The following is an 18,713-nucleotide window of genomic DNA, read 5'->3' as shown; positions in this document are numbered from 1 at the left end:
AAAAGTGGAGCATAAGAGGAGAAAAAGTGGAGAAAAAGTGGAGAAAAAGTGGAGAAAAAGTGGAGAAAAAGTGGAGCATAAGAGGAGAAAAAGTGGAGAAAAAAGTGGAGAAAAAGTGGAGAAAAAGTGGAGCATAAGAGGAGAAAAAGTGGAGAAAAAGTGGAGCATAAGAGGAGAAAAAGTGGAGAAAAAGTGGAGAAAAAGTGGAGCATAAGAGGAGAAAAAGTGGAGAAAAAGTGGAGAAAAAAGTGGAGAAAAAGTGGAGAAAAAGTGGAGAAAAAGTGGAGAAAAAGTGGAGATTAAGAGGAGAAAAAGTGGAGAAAAAGTGGAGAAAAAGTGGAGCATAAGAGGAGAAAAAGTGGAGAAAAAAGTGGAGAAAACGTGGAGAAAAAGTGGAGAAAAAGTGGAGAAAAAGTGGAGCATAAGAGGAGAAAAAGTGGAGAAAAAAGTGGAGAAAAAAGTGGAGAAAAAGTGGAGAAAAAGTGGAGAAAAAGTGGAGAAAAAGTGGAGAAAAAGTGGAGATTAAGAGGAGAAAAAGTGGAGAAAAAGTGGAGAAAAAGTGGAGAAAAAGTGGAGCATAAGAGGAGAAAAAGTGGAGAAAAAGTGGAGAAAAAGTGGAGAAAATGTGGAGAAAACGTGGAGAAAAAGTGGAGAAAAAGTGGAGAAAAAGTGGAGAAAAAGTGGAGCATAAGAGGAGAAAAAGTGGAGAAAACGTGGAGAAAAAGTGGAGAAAAAGTGGAGAAAAAGTGGAGCATAAGAGGAGAAAAAGTGGAGATTAAGAGGAGAAAAAGTGGAGAAAAAGTGGAGAAAAAGTGGAGAAAAAGTGGAGAAAAAGTGGAGCATAAGAGGAGAAAAAGTGTAGAAAAAAGTGGAGAAAAAGTGGAGAAAAAGTGGAGATTAAGAGGAGAAAAAGTGGAGCATAAGAGGAGAAAAAGTGGAGAAAAAAGTGGAGAAAAAGTGGAGAAAGTGGAGAAAAAAATGGAGAAAAAGTGGAGAAAAAGTGGAGAAAAAGTGGAGAATAAGAGGAGAAAAAGTGGAGAAAAAGTGGAGAAAAAGTGGAGAATAAGAGGAGAAAAAGTGGAGAATAAGTGGAGAAAAAAATGGAGAAAAAGTGGAGAAAAAGTGGAGAAAAAGTGGAGCATAAGAGGAGAAAAAGTGGAGAAAAAGTGGAGAAAAAGTGGAGCATAAGAGGAGAAAAAGTGGAGAAAAAAGTGGAGAAAAAGTGGAGAAAAAGTGGAGCATAAGAGGAGAAAAAGTGGAGAAAAAGTGGAGAAAAAGTGGAGCATAAGAGGAGAAAAAGTGGAGAAAAAGTGGAGAAAAAGTGGAGAAAAAGTGGAGCATAAGAGGAGAAAAAGTGGAGAAAAAGTGGAGAAAAAAGTGGAGAAAAAGTGGAGAAAAAGTGGAGAAAAAGTGGAGAAAAAGTGGAGAAAAAGTGGAGCATAAGAGGAGAAAAAGTGGAGAAAAAAGTGGAGAAAACGTGGAGAAAACGTGGAGAAAAAGTGGAGAAAAAGTGGAGAAAAAGTGGAGAAAAAGTGGAGCATAAGAGGAGAAAAAGTGGAGAAAAAAGTGGAGAAAACGTGGAGAAAAAGTGGAGAAAAAGTGGAGAAAAAGTGGAGCATAAGAGGAGAAAAAGTGGAGAAAAAGTGGAGAAAAAGTGGAGAAAAAGTGGAGAAAAAGTGGAGCATAAGAGGAGAAAAAGTGGAGGAAAAAGTGGAGAAAAAGTGGAGAAAAAGTGGAGATTAAGAGGAGAAAAAGTGGAGCATAAGAGGAGAAAAAGTGGAGAAAAAAGTGGAGAAAAAGTGGAGAAAGTGGAGAAAAAAATGGAGAAAAAGTGGAGAAAAAGTGGAGAAAAAGTGGAGAATAAGAGGAGAAAAAAATGGAGAAAAAGTGGAGAAAAAGTGGAGAGAAAGTGGAGAAAAAAATGGAGAAAAAGTGGAACACCCTTTGGTACCTTTCATGTGGCACTAAGGGGTGCTTAGCTTTGTATTTAGCCAAAAAAATGAAAAAAAAATGACATAGGGTTCCCCCTAGTTTTGTAGCCAGCTAGGGTAAAGCAGACGGCTGCAGCCTGCAGACCACAGCTGGCAACCTCACCTTGGCTGGTAATCCAAAACTGAGGGCACCCCACGCTGTTATTTTAAATTAAATAAATAATTAAAAAAAAAACACGTAGGGGTCCCCCAAAATTGGATCACCAGCCAAGGTAAAGCAGACAGCTGGGGCCTGATATTCTCAGACTAGGGAGGTCCATGGTTATTGGAATCTCCCCAGCCTAAAAATAGCAGGCCGCAGCCGCCCCAGAAGTGGCGCATCCATTAGATGCGCCAATCCTGGTGCTTCGCCCCAGCTCATCCCGCGCCCTGGTGCGGTGGCAAACGGGGTAATATTTGGGGTTAATACCAGATGTGTAATGTCACCTGGCATCAAGCCCTGGGGTTGGTGAGGTCAGGCGTCTATCAGATACCCGACATCACCAACCCAGTCAGTAATAAAAAAAAAATAGACGACAAACACATTTTTATTTGAAAAAACACTCCCCAAAACATTCCCTCTTTAACCAATTTATTAGATTGAAAAACAAATCCAGGTCTGGTGTAATCCAAGGGATTGCCATGACGATGCACACTGTCCCAGTCAATGAAGAGCAGGATGTTCCCCATTGGCTGGGAGAGCAGTGCAGTGACCTGAGCTAACATCAATGGGTCAGCCCAGGTCACTGCAGGGGGGTGACAAGTGCTGCTGTCAGTGAGGTACATTACCTGCGCTGATCTCCAGCACACTGACAGCCCCTGTCACTGAGGTCAATGACCGGCGCCTTCACAGCAAGTATCGCGAGAGGTCCGTGACGTCACCGCTAGTCAGTCTCGGGTCGGAAGCGATAGGTGATGTGACAAGCGGCGGCCATGGAGGACAGTGACAGCGCTGAGGTCGGGATGGCGGGACTTCATCACCGCAGGTAAGCCGAGCGAGCGAGCGGGCGGGCGGGCGGGCGGGGGGGGGGGGGGGGGGGATGTGTGTGTGTGTGTGTGTGTGTTTGTGTATGTGTATGTATGTGTACATGCCGCGGGCAGGAGGGGGTGGAGCGAGCTGAGCGGGAAAGTGTGGGCTTCCTGCACGTAACTAAGATAAACATCGGGTTACTAACCAAAGCGCTTTGCTTGGATACCCGATGTTTATCTTGGTTACCAGCTTGTGGCAGGCTGCCAGCGATGGCTCCTGCTCACTGTAGCTGTAAAAAGCCCTGCTTTTTGCTGCTAGAACCGTTCTCGAACGTATCTAGAACTATCGAGCTTTTAGCAAAAAGCTCGAGTTCTAGTTCGATCTCGAACAGCCCAAAAATCACTCGAGCCTAGAACTGGAGAACCACGAACCACGAACCGCGCTCAACTCTAGTTAACACGTTTCGTTTTTTACATTTTTCCTTCTTTTTTGATTAGAAAGGGTTGTAACTTATACATTATATTAAGATCTGTCTCAGACCTCCTTTTTTGGGACATATTTGACAGCACTTTAAAAGGTCAGCTACAATGTGCCCGTTTGGATGTTGACCTTGTCCTCCTCCTCCTGAACCAGCACCACCGGCTCCAGTGGCCCTCTACTCAAATGTAGGAAGGGTCACTGGCTGTCCTCAAATCTCAGACTTCTTAGGGCTCTCAGGTGGGCCCTGTAACATACATTGGGGAGGGATGGCAGTCATTTGTAGTCTTCTGTGTCCCCTATATCATTAGTGTGAAAGTTGGAATAAGTAGTCCATAACACTTTACAGTGCTATTGCCAATGTGGCCATTTGGAAGTTGGCCTTGCCCTGCTCCTCCACCAACACCACCAGCTCCAGTGGCCCTCTATTCAAAATCTATTCAAATTATTCTGTAATGTATGTTTCATGGACAAATGAATGCCAGGCTAGGACATCAAAGCTGATGTTGTTGATGATGATTAAATCTGACCAAAAGAAGCTTGGGAGCAGGAGGCATCATCGCCTGCTTCCTAGACAGCAGTTTGTGAAGCATGCAGCACCGTGGAAGTGGCAGTTGTTTCACTCTGTAACTCAGGCTTTATTCCACTAGCTAACACCGAGGATTTCAAAAAATTCTGTTTCCCCAAGGGGGAATGGTTCAAACACCATGTATCACAGCATCACAAGGTACTCCCAACAGTTCCCAACAGCTCTTTTTTTAAAAAAAATGGTAGGATAAGCAACAGGGCATAACATGACAAGGAGTTTAATAAATTCAGTTCCCCTAGGGTGTGATGGTTCAGACACCATGGAGCACAGCATCAGAAGGTACTCCCAACAGCTTTTTTTTAAACAAAATTGGTAGGATTTGCAAGAGAGCATAACATGTCAAGAAGTTTAATAAATTCAGTTTCTAACACCGCCAGGTGGTTGCGGAAAGCCTCTCTTCCCACAAGCCAATAAGGCAACATCTCAAGGGCTATCAATCGTGCAATGTGTGCAGTTATGGTTTTTGCCCTTGGGTGCGTAACGGGGTATTTTCGCTTCTTTTTAAAGGTCTGTGGTATGGACAACTGAACGGAATGCTGGAACACCAAAGCGGATGTGGTCGTTGATGATTGAGTTTGGCCAACATCAGGTTGGGAGAAGGAGGCATCAGTGCCACCGTCTTGCACACCAGTTTGGGAAGCAGGCAGCCCAGGGTAAGTGGCAGAGTCTGGAAATCGTGTTTTTCACCTAGAGCTGTCAACCACCTAGTGGTGTGCTTGGCTAACATATGGTTTCTCATGGTGGAGGTGTCCAAGCTGGAAGTATTTCTGCCTCTGCTAAGCTTGGTCTGACAGATTTGATAAATGGCAACCGTTTGGTCCGAAGGACTCTTAGGAAAAAAGACTCCCACACAATCGCACCACGGACCCTTGGACTCTGAGATGCCACAGGTGATGGTGTCATGTGCACAGTTGATTGACTTCTGGCAGTGGTCAAAACCCTATGTTTTACAGCCTTTTTGCGAACCCTGGGCACATGCTCCTCTGCACTGCTGCTCTCGCAATCCATGCCACTCGTCCATGTTGGATCAGTCACCACATCATCGACCAGTTCGTCTCCAAATTCCTGAAGGTCAATATCTTTGGGAATGGAGGTTTCAGGCTGACCTGAGGGCAACTGTGTCTCATCATCGTCCCAACACTTCCACCTGATTGCCCAGCATGTCACTGCCAACAACATGGCTTTCTTCTGGCCCTGGGTGCTCAAAGATCTGTGCATCACTGCACCCCACGGCCTCACCTGTGTTGATGGTGTTGCACGGTGAGAGGCAAGAAAGGTCAAAGGGTCCCGTAAATAGTTCCTCAGAGTAACCTGCTTTGGTGTCATATGTTTCTTTAGAATACTGATGTTGTGAGGAAGGAGAACCAGGCTGAGGATTCGATGGGCCAGCCTCTGGGCTACTCAAGTCTGTCCGTGTGGACCATTGGGATTTGCTACTCAACAAATAACTGGAGGCATTTTCTGCTAGCCAACTCGTTACCTGTTCGCACTGTTCAGGGCGTAAGAGTGCTTTCACATGTGGACAAGAAAATTGGGATAGGAAGGCAGAGGTAGATAAAGCAGGAACCTTATTCTTTGGCTCAATCACACTGCTTGGGCGACCACCACTGTCACTACCACCTCGTCCTCGGCCCTTACCCCCTCTTTTTCCCATTTTTTTTGTTTGATTATTTAAAGGTGAATACTGTAACGTGACCTTTTCTATAGGCAGTGGAACAACACGGATGCCGGGTTGTTAAACTTGTATTAATAGTTTCCCACGATAGCTGTTTCTGTAAGTCTAAAAATCGCAAAGTACCTTTATTGGACAAAGTACCACTTGAAGGATTCGACAAAGATGTTCTGAATGTCTTTCAGCCCCAAAAGAAAACAGGGTTTGGCAACACTTTTATTTTAGTATTGGTTTTTGACACTCAGACTGTGTTTTAATAAGAGCAAGCCACACTCTCAGTTCTATAAGATATGAAGCCCCCAAAAGTATGCTAGGTTGCTGCTAGTAAGGTTCTGGCTTTCAGGCAGAAGTAGTGCCACTGACACAGAGTATTAATAAAAAATTTGGAACACTGACACTGTGCGTTAGTTGCAGCAGGCCATTATCTAAGTTCTGTAAGATATGAAGCCACCACCAGGATGTGGTATTATTATGGTATTTGGCTTCAGGCAGAACTACAGGCTGTGACAGCAATTTTTTTTTTTTTTTTTTTTTTAAACGTACACTTTTTTTTTACCAGTAGGGTACTAAGGAGTTTATGTACGCTATGAAGCCAACACAAGGACGCAACTTTGCTGGTATGAATTGAGATGGTGGCTGACAGGCACTACACTACACCTGAACCCGTTGTTTTGACAATTTTGGGACCTTTTTTTGCAAGTTGTAATACCTATTCCTAGTATAACAGGTACAAGGGATGTAGCAGTGCTGAGACTGTTGATTATTAGTAGCAGATGTCTGGACAGCTTTAGGCTATGTGCGCACTTACCGGATTTTTCGCGGATTTTGCCGCGGATTTGCTGCATGTTTCGCTGCAGAAAATGTTCATAACATCTCTGCAGTGAATCACCAGCAAATCCTATGGAGAAAAAAAATCCTGTGCGCACTGGGCGGAATTTGACAGCTGCATGTTTTGCTGCGGGAATCCCGCAGCAAAAACAAGTGCATGTCACTTCTTTTCCGCACAGCGCTGCGGGATTTTACTCCATTGACTCAATGTTAATCAAGAAATCCCGCAGGGAATAACGCAGGCAGCAAATTCTGTGCGGTTCACTGCGTTTTCCTGCGTTATTCCCTGCGGTATTTTGCGGTTTACCTCCGGTAATGTGCATCACTTGCTTGCGGTTTTGCAGGGAAGTGATGTCATTACAGGAAGAGGAAGCCGTGCAGAGTAAACACACACACAGATCACACACAGACATCACAGACACATAGATCACATAGACACAGACACATAGAACACACATAGAAAGAAAACGGAAATATAGAAAAAAAAAAGAACGTGGGCTCCGCTGCATATTTACCGTCCAGCCGAGGTAAGCACACAGCGGCGGCCCGGTATTCTCAGGCTGGGGAGGGAGAGGGGCAGGGTTAATGTCCCCCGCCTCACTCCCCCTCCGGCAGCCGAGAATATCAGCCGCAGCTGCCCCAGCACTTTCGCATGCATTACGCGGCAATGCCGGCGTGTCCTCGGCTCTTCTTGCCACCGTGTAGCAGTGGTGGCAAGGTAATACAAGGAGTTAATGGTGATGGGGGACCACCGCCATTAACCCCAGGCTTGATCATGGCAGCGTCTATGTGACAGCTGACATGATCAACCCGTAAGTAAAGTGAAAAAAAACACAGACACCGAAAAATCCTTTATTTTAAATAAAACAAACAAGCCTCGTTCACCATTTTATTAACCCCCCCCAAACAAAGCTCCGGCGTAATCCAGGTCCGACGTCCAGCGCTGCTTCCATCCAGCCGCGACTGTCACAGACACAGCGCTGAATGAAAGCAGCAGAGGTAATTACCGGTCATTTCCCACGGCCGGTAATGTGAACTCACTGCCGACCGTGGGAAATGCAGCGATCTGTCATCTATCTCTCTATCTATCTATCCCTCTGTCTGTCTATCTATCCCTCTATCTATTCTTCTGTCTATCTACTCTCAGAATTAAATGACTTTTTTTTTTTTTTTTTTCTTCAATGTGCTTTATTGCATTGAATGCAATAAAGCACATCCCAACCCGCACGCGGCAAAACCGCGGCAATACCGCGAATAATACCGCGGTAAAACCGCAGCAAACCGCGGCAAACCGCATGCGGTTTTCGGGTGCGGTTTCCCGCGGTTTTTTACCGCGGGTGCGGTAATCTTTGAGGGCATGCGGAATTTTCTCAAGAAAATTCCACTTCCCAGTGCGCACAGAGCCTTAAATCTCTCCCTGCCTGTGAATAAGCTCTCCCTATATCACACACTGCAGTAACAGACCGTATGCAGCACTAAGAGGATTTTTTTTTTGGGGGGGGGGGGGCGTTTTAAAACAGGAACGGCTCTCATCTAACTAAGCAATACATTAACACTGTCTGTACACCTGTTTATATGATTTACACAGCTGGTAGCAGCTAGTGGACACTGTGTTCAGCCCTTACAAGGACTATTTTGGATTTTGCAGCAGGAACACTATCTCATAGAATACACTGCACTGTCCCTATACCTGGTTCTATGATTTACACAGCTGCTAGCAGCTAGTGGACACTGTGTTCAGCCCTTACAAGGACTATTATTAGTTCGCTGTATAAACGCTGTCCCACACACAGTACAGTCTAGCTACACCGGCAGCTCAGAGCCAGTAATTAAGTAAATTAACTGCAGTTATGAAGAGGCACAGTTTGAGCTGGAGGAGTTCAGCATATCAGAGTTTGTCATTGCCAATAGATGCAATTCAATGGATGAAAGAAAAAGAAAACCTATCTGGGTGAATCCCTTTACAATTAAAAAAAAAATAAGATTCTGATTATTATAATTATTATGCCATTCAAACCTCCTACCTTCTTTGATAGACTTCAATAAGAACTTACATTATTTTTAATCATTTATTAAATGTTGCTACTAATGAACTTTTTAGTCACATATTTAAAAGCCCCTAATGTCAGCAAACCTCCTTAAAATTATTTATTGTTTAGTTTAATTTTAAGCAGTTTAGAGTATGTAGGCTGTGGATAAGACATTATATACACCTTATGCACAATTATCAGGCAGTTGAATATTTTGACCACATCATCATTTTTTCTACAGATTTTCCAATGCCAAGATGTATAAAGCTGAATGTTTATTGGATGAAGCAGATCAGGTGATGTTTATATGTGCAATGAGGGAGAGTGTGACCTGAGGATATTAACAGCATTTATTAAGGGGCGCACAATTATTAGGCAGTCTGTGTTTCTCAGGTAAAATGAGCCAAAGAAAGAGATTTATCTAACGCTAAAAAGTAAAAAATTGCTAAAACTCTTACATAAGGAGGCAGCACTCTTGAAATTGCTAAAATATAGAGGTATGATCACAGAACCATCAAAAGTTTTGTTGTAAATAATCAACATGGTCACAAAAAAAACGTGTTGAGAGAAACATAAGCACATTAATTGCTAAAGACTTGAGAAGACTCAAACGTGAAGTGTCCAAGAACCTGTTCTCCTCCACTGTTTTCATATTCCAGAAAAGCAAACTACCTGGACTGCCCAGTAATACAAGGTGTTTAGTACTCAGAGCCACGGCAAGGAAGGCTGAAACCTGACCACCACTGAACAGGATGCATTAGTTGAAACGTGAAAACAAATTTTTCAAAGGTTTTATGGACTGATGAGATGAGAGCGACTCTTGATGGACAAGATGTATGGCCAGATGGCTAGATCAGCAACAGGCAGAGACCTCCACTTCGCCTCAGATGCCAGCAAGGTGGAGGTTTGGTACTGTTATGGGATGGTATTATTAAAGATGAGCAAGTTGAACCTTTTTTGGGTTGTAGATTAATCAAAATCAACTTCCAAACCTATTGCCAGTTTTTAGAGGTCACTTTCTTCTAGTAGCAGTACAGGAAAAGTCTGCATCTTTCAAGAAAACCATGTTTTTCATGCAAAATAATGCTCTAAAGCATGCATCGAACTACTCCATTGATTGGCTAGGAAAGGCGTTTGATATGGAAGAATAATGACATGGCTCACCTGACCTATTAAGAACTTTTTGGCCTTTCTTAAATGGGAGATTTATACTGGAGGAAAGGAATGCATCTCTCTGAACAGTGTCTGGAAGGCTGTGGTTGGTGCTGCCCAAAAAATTGGCCAGATTACGAAAATGAAAGACTCCATGGATGGAAGGCTTATGACTCATTATAGCTCATATATGCTCATATAAGCTCAATATGGCTCATTATTGAAAAAATGACCAAGTGTGGAATGGACATGGCAACTGTTAAATGGATTCATAACTGGCTTAATGATCGAAATCAAAGAGTGGTCATAAATGGCTGCACATCCAGTTGGAAGACTGACTCAAGTGGGGTACCACAGGGCTCTGTCCTGGGCCCCATGTTGTTCAAGATCTTTATTATTTAAATGAAGGAATTAAGGGTAAACTGATTAAATTTGCTGATGACACAAATCTAGGAGGAATAGCTAATACTAGAGGAGAGAGAGAGGATTCAACAAGATCTAAACAAGCTGGAACAATGGGCAGCAACTAATAGAATGGTTTTTAACAGGGAGAAGTGCAAAGTCAACCATCTTGGCAAGAATAATGAAAAGAGTATATACAGCATGGGAGGAATAGAGCTATCCAACAGCATGTGTGAAAGACAGGTATACTAATAGATCACAGACTGAACATGAGTCAACAGTGTGATGCAGCAACAAAAAAGGCACACGCCATTCTAGGATGTATTAACAGAATCATACATTCTAGATCACGTGAAGTCATTATCCCCCTTTACTCCTCTTTGGTCAGATCTCATCTGGAATATTGTGTCCAGTTCTGGGCACCACATTTTAAAAAAGACATCAACAAACTGGAGCAAGTTCAGAGAAGAGTGAACAGAATGGTGACTGGTCTGCAAACCATATGCTACGAGGAATGGTTACAGGATTTAGGATTGTCTAGCTTGCAAAGAGAAGATTGAGAGGAGAGCTAATAGCTGTCTACAAATATCTTAAAGGCTGTCACACTGTAGAGGGATCAGTTTTATTCTCATTTACACAAGGAAAGACTAGAAGCAATGGGATGAAACTGATGGGGGGAGACACAAAGAGAGATTAAATATTAGAAAAAACGTTTTGACAGTGAGGGTGATCAAGTGGAATAAGCTGCCACAAGAGGTGGTGAGTTCTCCTTCAATGGAAGTCTTTAAAAAGAGGTTGGACGGACATTTGTCTGGGATAATTTAGTGAATCCTGCTTTGAGCAGAGGGTTGGACTAGATGACCCAGGAGGTCCATTCCAACTCTACCATTCTATGATTCTCCTCAGCTCATCAGTCTGATGAGCGGTGATGTAAGGAATATCATCACTCATAAGTGATGAGCGATGATGTCCCAGACGTCACCGCTCATTAGTGTACCGGGTCTCGCGGTGGGCGGCGTGAGTCAAACTGAAGCTCCATACCCTTTGATTTCCATAATTAAGGAACGTCGGGGAAGCATTGGTCTACGTTGGAGCTGGGAATGTTGTTTTCCAATAAGTTAGTGAATGAAGGACCGTGTCTTGCTTTTATTTCTCTGTTTTTTGTCTTTCATATCTGCTTCCCTGCAATAAGCCAGATTCCTTGTACTACATCGGACCTGCATGTTTTTTTGTCTGTTTTTTTGTTTTTTTTTATGAATTGGTAAATCAGGGAAAGTGTTGGAGTGTTTTTTAAAAAAATATTTTTGCGTGTGTTTTTTTCTTTTGACTTACTGGGTTAGTAACGGGGTGTCTCATACATACTACCATTAATAACACCAGAGTTTGATGCCATCTGGCACTACACAGCTGACATCAACCCCAAAAACCATTACCCTGAATGTCACCACAACAGGCCAAATTAGAAAAGCCAAGGCGAAATGCAAATAATATTATGTGCCACTTCTGTCGCAGCTTCGGGCTGCTATTTTTAGGCTGTGAAGCGCCCAATAACCAACAATCTTCCCAGCCTGATAATATCAGCCGTCTGTTTACGTTTGCTGGTTACCAAAAAAGGGGGACTTCATGTAGCTTGTTTTTAATGATTTATGTATGTGTTAAGTTAAACCAGGCTAAACACCCTTCAGTGCCACATGAAAGGCACTAAAGGGTGCAAGTGTATAATATGTAAAGGAGTTGTGACATTATATAGCTGCAGGATGTCAGTCTATCTAGCTATGGTTTAGATTTGGTTGCTTTGTTAATTCTGACAATAGAGTATTCTGATGTTGAAAATGCATTGCATGTGGATGTGAGGCAAGAAAAAAATTGCACACTCACATGACATACGCAATAACATACGCATGACACTCATCCCACCTTTCAGGGTGAGTATCGAAGCAATTTATATGCTAGTGGGAGTCAGGCCTAAGAAAGGCAAAACCTCACATTTACTTTTTTAAATTTATTACCCTTTTCGATTGACCAACAGCACTTTAGTTGTTCAATAATAAAATTATTAAAAAATACAGATTGCCTAATAATTCTGCAAAGAGTGTACAGGAATTTACACAAATTGGTATATATTCAATTGAATATGTGAACCATGTAGAGTTTTCTCAGCTCTAATGTTGAAAAGAGACATGTTCAACGTGTCAATATTATTTAATTTTTTTTTACCAAAAATTAAACTGAGGTTATTCTGCCTGTATGCCGAGAGAAAGGCACAAAAAGAGCTGTGGTTGTCTTGTTGCTCTGCTTAATGGAGTACCACATATTGAATAAAGTGAAGTTTTAGATAGATGATATAGAACACTTGGCAGTCTTTTGTATTCAATGTACAATTTATGTGTTTAGCAACCACTGATCTCACCACAATAATAAGCTAATAAAAACATTAACATAAATATATTGCTAAAAAATAATCTCAGAGTACATCTTCTCTACGTTTAACTACATTATAAATTTGCATGGCATTATGGTATTGCAGACTGTAAAATAAGAATAGATTAAAAAAAATACATGGATTAAAGAAAATGCATTTAAACCAACAATGGCGACTACCTGACTACCCAAACAATAATACATAAAGCACACTTGTACAACAGTGGGGAGGCAGTACCGTAAATTACGTCTCACACTACTACAGACCTGCATTTGGAATTAGGATCTTTGCAATAAAAGCATGCGAGCAATCTTTTAGCAATATCTGTAAACTTGAAGTAGTTTTCAGGAAACTTAAAAAAGGTTAAGGAAAAATGTAAAAAATATGTATAAAAAGATTTCCAAAAAAAACAGCTCTTATTATATTCTTTAAAAAAAGAAAGAGAAGGATCAGCTGAGTATGGCACAGAATATGACAAGAAGATGCTAAAAGTCAAGTCTGTACTCAGATTCTGTGCTTCAACTGTCAGCATTTTTTAACATCATATTCCAAATGTTATACAGGTGTAGAGAAAGACATGGACTGCACATCCAAAAATCATACCTTGATCTAGTGTCGCTAGTAAAAAAATTATAAAACTGAACATAAGGTTGTTAGTTTAAAGACTAACTAGTTAGTTTAAAGACTGTATGAAGCCCACTGCCACATCCCGGGGAACTTCACAGTGGGTCCTTAACTTAATAGCTTTAAAGGTGCGGTGCCGCACGCCATCCACCACAGCAACCACAGTGCACCAGCAGGGCAGATAACCTGGTGCCTCACAGCGCCCATGCTGCAAGTCCCCATGACTCCAACCCACACCACCCACAGGTACAAAACCACAGCAACAATGTCCACCACACTGCACTACTACCTGATGAAAGGAGCTGGAAAACTCACCTTCCAGAACCTCGCAGACTGTGAACTGAAAAAAAAAAATAGGCAGAATCTCTCTTGCAGTCTCCTGCTAATTAAAAACGCCTATACATAATGGGAGGAGTGCTGGTGCAAGTAAAACAAAAACAGAGGGGGACAGACTATGCCATGTGACATAGCTTTAGAGAAAGACTTGAACCGCATATCCAAAAATCATAAGTTGATCTTTCACAGGGTGATGGTGCTGTTTGGCGGCTATTGTTGCTGTGATTTTGTACCTGTGGGCTATGTGGCTAGGAGACATGAGGACTCAGCCTTACAACATAGGTGCTGTGGAACACAAGGTCTCCCACTGTGCTGGTGCACTGTCGTTGTGGAGGTGGTTGATGCCGGAAACCACACCTTTAAGGCTATTAAGTTAGAGACCCACTCAGAGGTTTGCAGTGACGTGGTAGTGGGCCTCATACAGTCTGATCAGAATGTTAAACCAAGAACCTCGTGTTCTGTTTTATAAATTTTTGCCTAGCGGCACTAGATCAATGTATGATTTTTGGATCTGCGGTCCATGACTTTTTCTACAGCTGTAATATTCCAAATGTTAGCTAAGATGGACTAGTACTTTAAAAACTGCATGTAGCTTAGAGCGGCCATGTGTTTGTTTGTATTTGAGCAAAGGGTTATTTCAAGATTTGCCAATAAGAAAATACAAATCAAACCTTGCATATGTAACTCTGTAATTTAAAAAATAAACGAGTGTAAATTGATCAAATAAAACAAACACATTTCCTTTTCCTACCTGAAAATATTTGTATATCTATTTCTGCAAGCATTTCAGGCTAAAATTAATACATTTTAAAAATATTTTTCTTTCCATATAGAACCTTCTTTAGTCACACACTTTGGGGATTAGATTGTATCTTTTGCTAAAGGGCCCTAAACACATAAGGCATATGGGCAATTAATGCTGAAGGGTTTTACACTGGAGGTAAAATGACAAATAGAAATGTTGTTGTAATGCTAATTTTATCGATTTTGTTTTTTAAACACATGCATACACATTGTTAAATTTGTAGACTAGGCCTCTGGAGGAGTGTACGATGAATACCAAGTTTCCTATGTAGGAGTCATTAGGAATGCGAGATTCTGCTTCAATGCGAAGAATACTTTCATACATCTATGCATGGTAAAATGATTGTTTGCACCATGCAGTCACATCTAGAGTAAAGACTGATATATGTGTGTAATAATTTGTATAAGAAGCTGCATTTTCAATGCAGATAAAAGCTTGCATTACAAATGTGCAGCACTGCAGCAAAGACACCTTCTCATGGGCAGGTATTCTCTAACAAGTAAACATGCACATGCATGCTTTGTTGGTGTAGTTCACATACAATGAAGATAGATTATTAGTCTGCTATACTACTTCCAGCAGCAATAAGACAGGATTGAAAGTGATTATTAAGTAGTCAATTCTGTGGCGCTGTGTAATCATTTCTAATTGACATGGAATTATGGAACTATTAGGATTAAGTAGGGTACAGACAGGGTTTGTCCATCCTTTCCAAGTACATTTGTTAGTAAGATTTACAAAGAATTCCTTTTCAGAATTCTACACAAATCAATTTCCAGTTTGCATACAAAACAAAAAAAATGGCATTTGAAGTTTCACAACACTCCATATCTTTAAAACAATTAAATATCATAGAAAATTAAATAGCAGTACTTGACATGGTTGTTGCTGGCCTTCTCTTGCAGCAACTGGGTCAAGAAATACAGCGATTAACAAAATACACCATTTAAAAGCCTGGAATAGGAAGAAGCTTACATCAGATGGATTTAGCTACAGAAAAATCTCCACTGAAGGTCACTTCCATCCTCTCCATAGTGCTGTCCTTAAACATCTGCTTCACTAAAAAGAACAAATCCCTTTATGAATCAGAGAGTGGGTAACTGCATCCATACACAGCACATTCTCATCAAACAAGTTAAAACATATTTTGGAAAAATAATTACACCTTATGTTCTGGCCTCATCATGGTTTAAATTCTGTATGCAGCATTATTAGATATAGTTTGTCAAGACCACACCATTCCTGTATAGCGCTTCTTACATTTCCTAAATTACAAGCAGGTGCTTAAGTCATTTCACCGAGGACAACTTTGATGGTGAGTGTGGGGATTTCACATGTAGTCCTCCATCAGGCTGCAATGAGTGAATTACAAGATCTAAAACATGTTGCACAATGAGGGGTTTCTAGCATTGCAAGCTTAGGACCATAAGGTCTTACTCATTGTACATCACAGAGCGACGCCTCTCAGCAGTTTCCTTAGACATGGTTGACTTACTGAACTTTTATGTTCAGCTGGGGAAAGGGGCCACAAATTGTTTAATTTGGTACTGTTTTCTCTACAGTCGGTCCATTCTGAAAGTATCTTCTGTGGCAGGATCAGTCAAGACCATGTCTGGGTCGTTAAGCATATGCAGTCCATCCAATGTCAAAGGATCAATTTTCAGTTCATCTAATGGAAACTGTGAATCAGAGTCAAAACTCACATCTGCAACCCCAGCCAATGTACTGGTAAGTTCCTTGGATAAACTTGGGGGAGACTCCCCAGTTACTGTGAAAAGATAAAGATTTGTACAGTTAAATACCTTCATTTTATAGTGGTTGTAATTTTAACAACAAAGAATACAGTTTCACATGTTCCTCCTCCAATGTGGTGTACTTAATCCTGTGCACTATATGTCCCATTGGGGGGGTTTATGTTGGAGAGACATGACAGAGACTGAGAGCAAGGATGAGATCTTACCGTCACACAATTACAGACAAAAATAAACATTTACCTGTGGCCAAACATTTCTGTGCTCCAGGACACAACATAAACCACATGAAAGTTGTCATATTAAAAGGCAACTTCAGATCACAAAATCATCGAAGGGTCTGGGAATACAAATTCATTACAATGTTTGATTCTGTCCACACAGGATTCAACCTGTCGGGAGGATTTATGACGCACTACATAATCTGAGGGGTCCACTCCAGAGACTGTAAGGGCACCAGGCCTCTGATCCTACATGGATATTGGGATAATAAAACTATCACACAACTAAGCAAAGCTAATTAAAGATTCACTCTCTAAGCTCAGTGTTTGTTTGTTTAAATGTCCATCTATTATACCATGCCTCTTCTCTGTTTGTGTATATATTTGTGTTTCTTCATTTGTCATACCATGCCTAATGAAGAGACCTGAAAAGTCTCAAAAGCTTTCTCCAACATCATTTTTTTTTAATTTTAGTTAGCCATTAAAAGGTATCACAACTACAAAATTATCATTTTGTTTCTCTCACTGAGAGCAATCAATAAAGAATACATCTCTAGAACATGCTATATGCACTTCTTACACTTAGTAAAAAATGGTTTACCTGTTAGAATGATGTTCGGTATGTTGCCATGGCTAGAATAATTAATTTGCTGAGAATCTGGTAAGCTGCTGTGACTACTTGTAAGCCCCATCATAGCGGCCTGAGAATAGTTGAGGGTCGAGCAAGGACTATAAAGACTGTTGGAGCTAATTGCATTTTCAATCATGTTAAACTGTTCAAGCTGCAGAACAAAAAAAACGGTCTAAATTATATATACAATATAACAGAGCAAACATAATAAACTATAAAGCAATAATTAGCATCTAGTACAAAACAGTTTAAGGATAACACTAGTGAAGGAGCATTATTCTTCCAATTATGTAAAGAATACAACTGTTAACCTTTGTACATGATATGACTCAGAGTGGCCAAGTGGCTGTTATAGGACCCTTAGGCTATGTTGATGTGTCGCCACCCTGCAGTAGTCGCCCCAGGGACATCACTCCACCTGGGACGCCACAGGGGCTCCATTTGATTACCGCTGGCAACAGGTATGTCAGGTTTATTTACATGGGAGTCGTGACTCCACTGACGGTTTGCGGTCAGGGTTACGGGTGACCGCCACTGCAGGTTTAACGAGCATCTGGGGCTGATGGGGTCTACAGTCAGATGGTATAGCCTCCCGTGAGTGAGGCTGGCCCCAGGGGCTCGGGTGTGTAGAACAACAGGCCACAGAATAACTCAGTCGCAGTCCAAGAGGTCTTTCAACTTGTTTACTCACTGTCAGGTGTTTTTGTGAGGAAACCCGGGAAATGCTGAGATAAACCAGGTGGAACCAGGAACTCCTTCAGGCTGGTCTAAGGGTAACCGTTAACTCGCCTTCCTAGCACTTCTTGTTTCGGATAACCCCTGACTTGAAGTACCGTGGGATTCATCCAGGGAAGTCGCTACTGCCTTTTCTCCCCTTTTTGGCCCGTTTGCTGGCAGCGTGGACCAAGAAAGATGGCTCCAGGCTCGATCCTCCTTATGGGCCCCTCGTTGCTGCTGATGCTTGGACTCTAGTTGGTTGGTGTGGGACTTGTGGTCCCCCCCCACTGGCAGGTTTAGCAGATCAGTAAATGGACGTCTTCTCTAGGGACCTGTTCCCCATGCGTGCCTAGCCACCAGGAGTCTCCGTACACGACCAGCTGACTTCCTCAGCGTCTTTCTGTCCAACTTGCTGATGACCGTTCTCCCCCGCTAACGGTTACTACACGTACAGGGTCTGACTAGAGTGTCCGCGAGCCTGCTCGCTCCCTATTTTCTGCGCTCTCCACTTCAGACTGGCTCTACTCCTACTTTCCTGACAGCCAAAGCCACCTTAGCTTCCAGCCCCTCCCCTACATCCCTAGCTGGGATGTGGAGGAACGCCCCCTCTTGGGTTTGCTCAAGAGTCTCTTCTAGAGTATGGGAGACCTGGTTGCTATATGTCTGTGCGTACACACCCTATTCCAGCCTTCAGGATTACCTGGAAGTACTGCCCCAGCATGGATTTAGTACTCAGTGGTGTCTGACCAGGTCAGGGGCGCCACATTCACACTGGGCGTTTTTGCAGCTTTTTGTTTAGTTACGGCTTTGCCTTGGTTTTATGCAAATCCATGCTAATAAAATACTGCTTTTTACATTCCCAGCAAAGTCTATGAGATTTCTGAAATCTCATGCACACACACACACACACACACACACACACACACACACACACACGTCAGGATTTTTTTCTGACGGTTTTGTGAACCACCTCTGGTTTTGCTGCATTAGGACGTTATTAAAAGAATGAGCACATCATTCTTTTCAGTGCTTTTGCTACAGTTTTCACCCTAGTGACAGGTGGACTCGCAGATACCCTGGATCAGCGGGTCAAATCGGGTTAATAAAAAACCCGGT

General features: G+C 42.1%; 1 protein-coding gene across 4 annotated transcripts in view; it reads right to left on the bottom strand.

The window, feature by feature from the left end:
• Positions 1-7,855: 7,855 nt before the first annotated feature.
• CRTC1 (CREB regulated transcription coactivator 1) overlaps positions 7,856-18,713 on the bottom strand; it is a 1,360,738-nt gene continuing 1,349,880 nt past the window's right edge. For all 4 annotated transcript variants that reach the window (XM_075352648.1, XM_075352649.1, XM_075352651.1 and 1 more), the window contains 2 exons: positions 16,851-17,031; positions 7,856-16,045 (listed from right to left, as the gene is read on the bottom strand). In XM_075352648.1, coding sequence (XP_075208763.1) covers positions 15,834-16,045; positions 16,851-17,031 — 393 coding nt within the window. In that variant the 3' untranslated portion in view covers positions 7,856-15,833. The remainder of the gene's footprint in view (positions 16,046-16,850; positions 17,032-18,713) is intronic.

The sequence above is a fragment of the Anomaloglossus baeobatrachus genome, chromosome 1, assembly GCF_048569485.1.
Source record: "Anomaloglossus baeobatrachus isolate aAnoBae1 chromosome 1, aAnoBae1.hap1, whole genome shotgun sequence".
NCBI classification, from domain to species: Eukaryota; Metazoa; Chordata; class Amphibia; order Anura; family Aromobatidae; genus Anomaloglossus; species Anomaloglossus baeobatrachus.
This window is presented reverse-complemented; position numbering and strand designations above follow the sequence as displayed.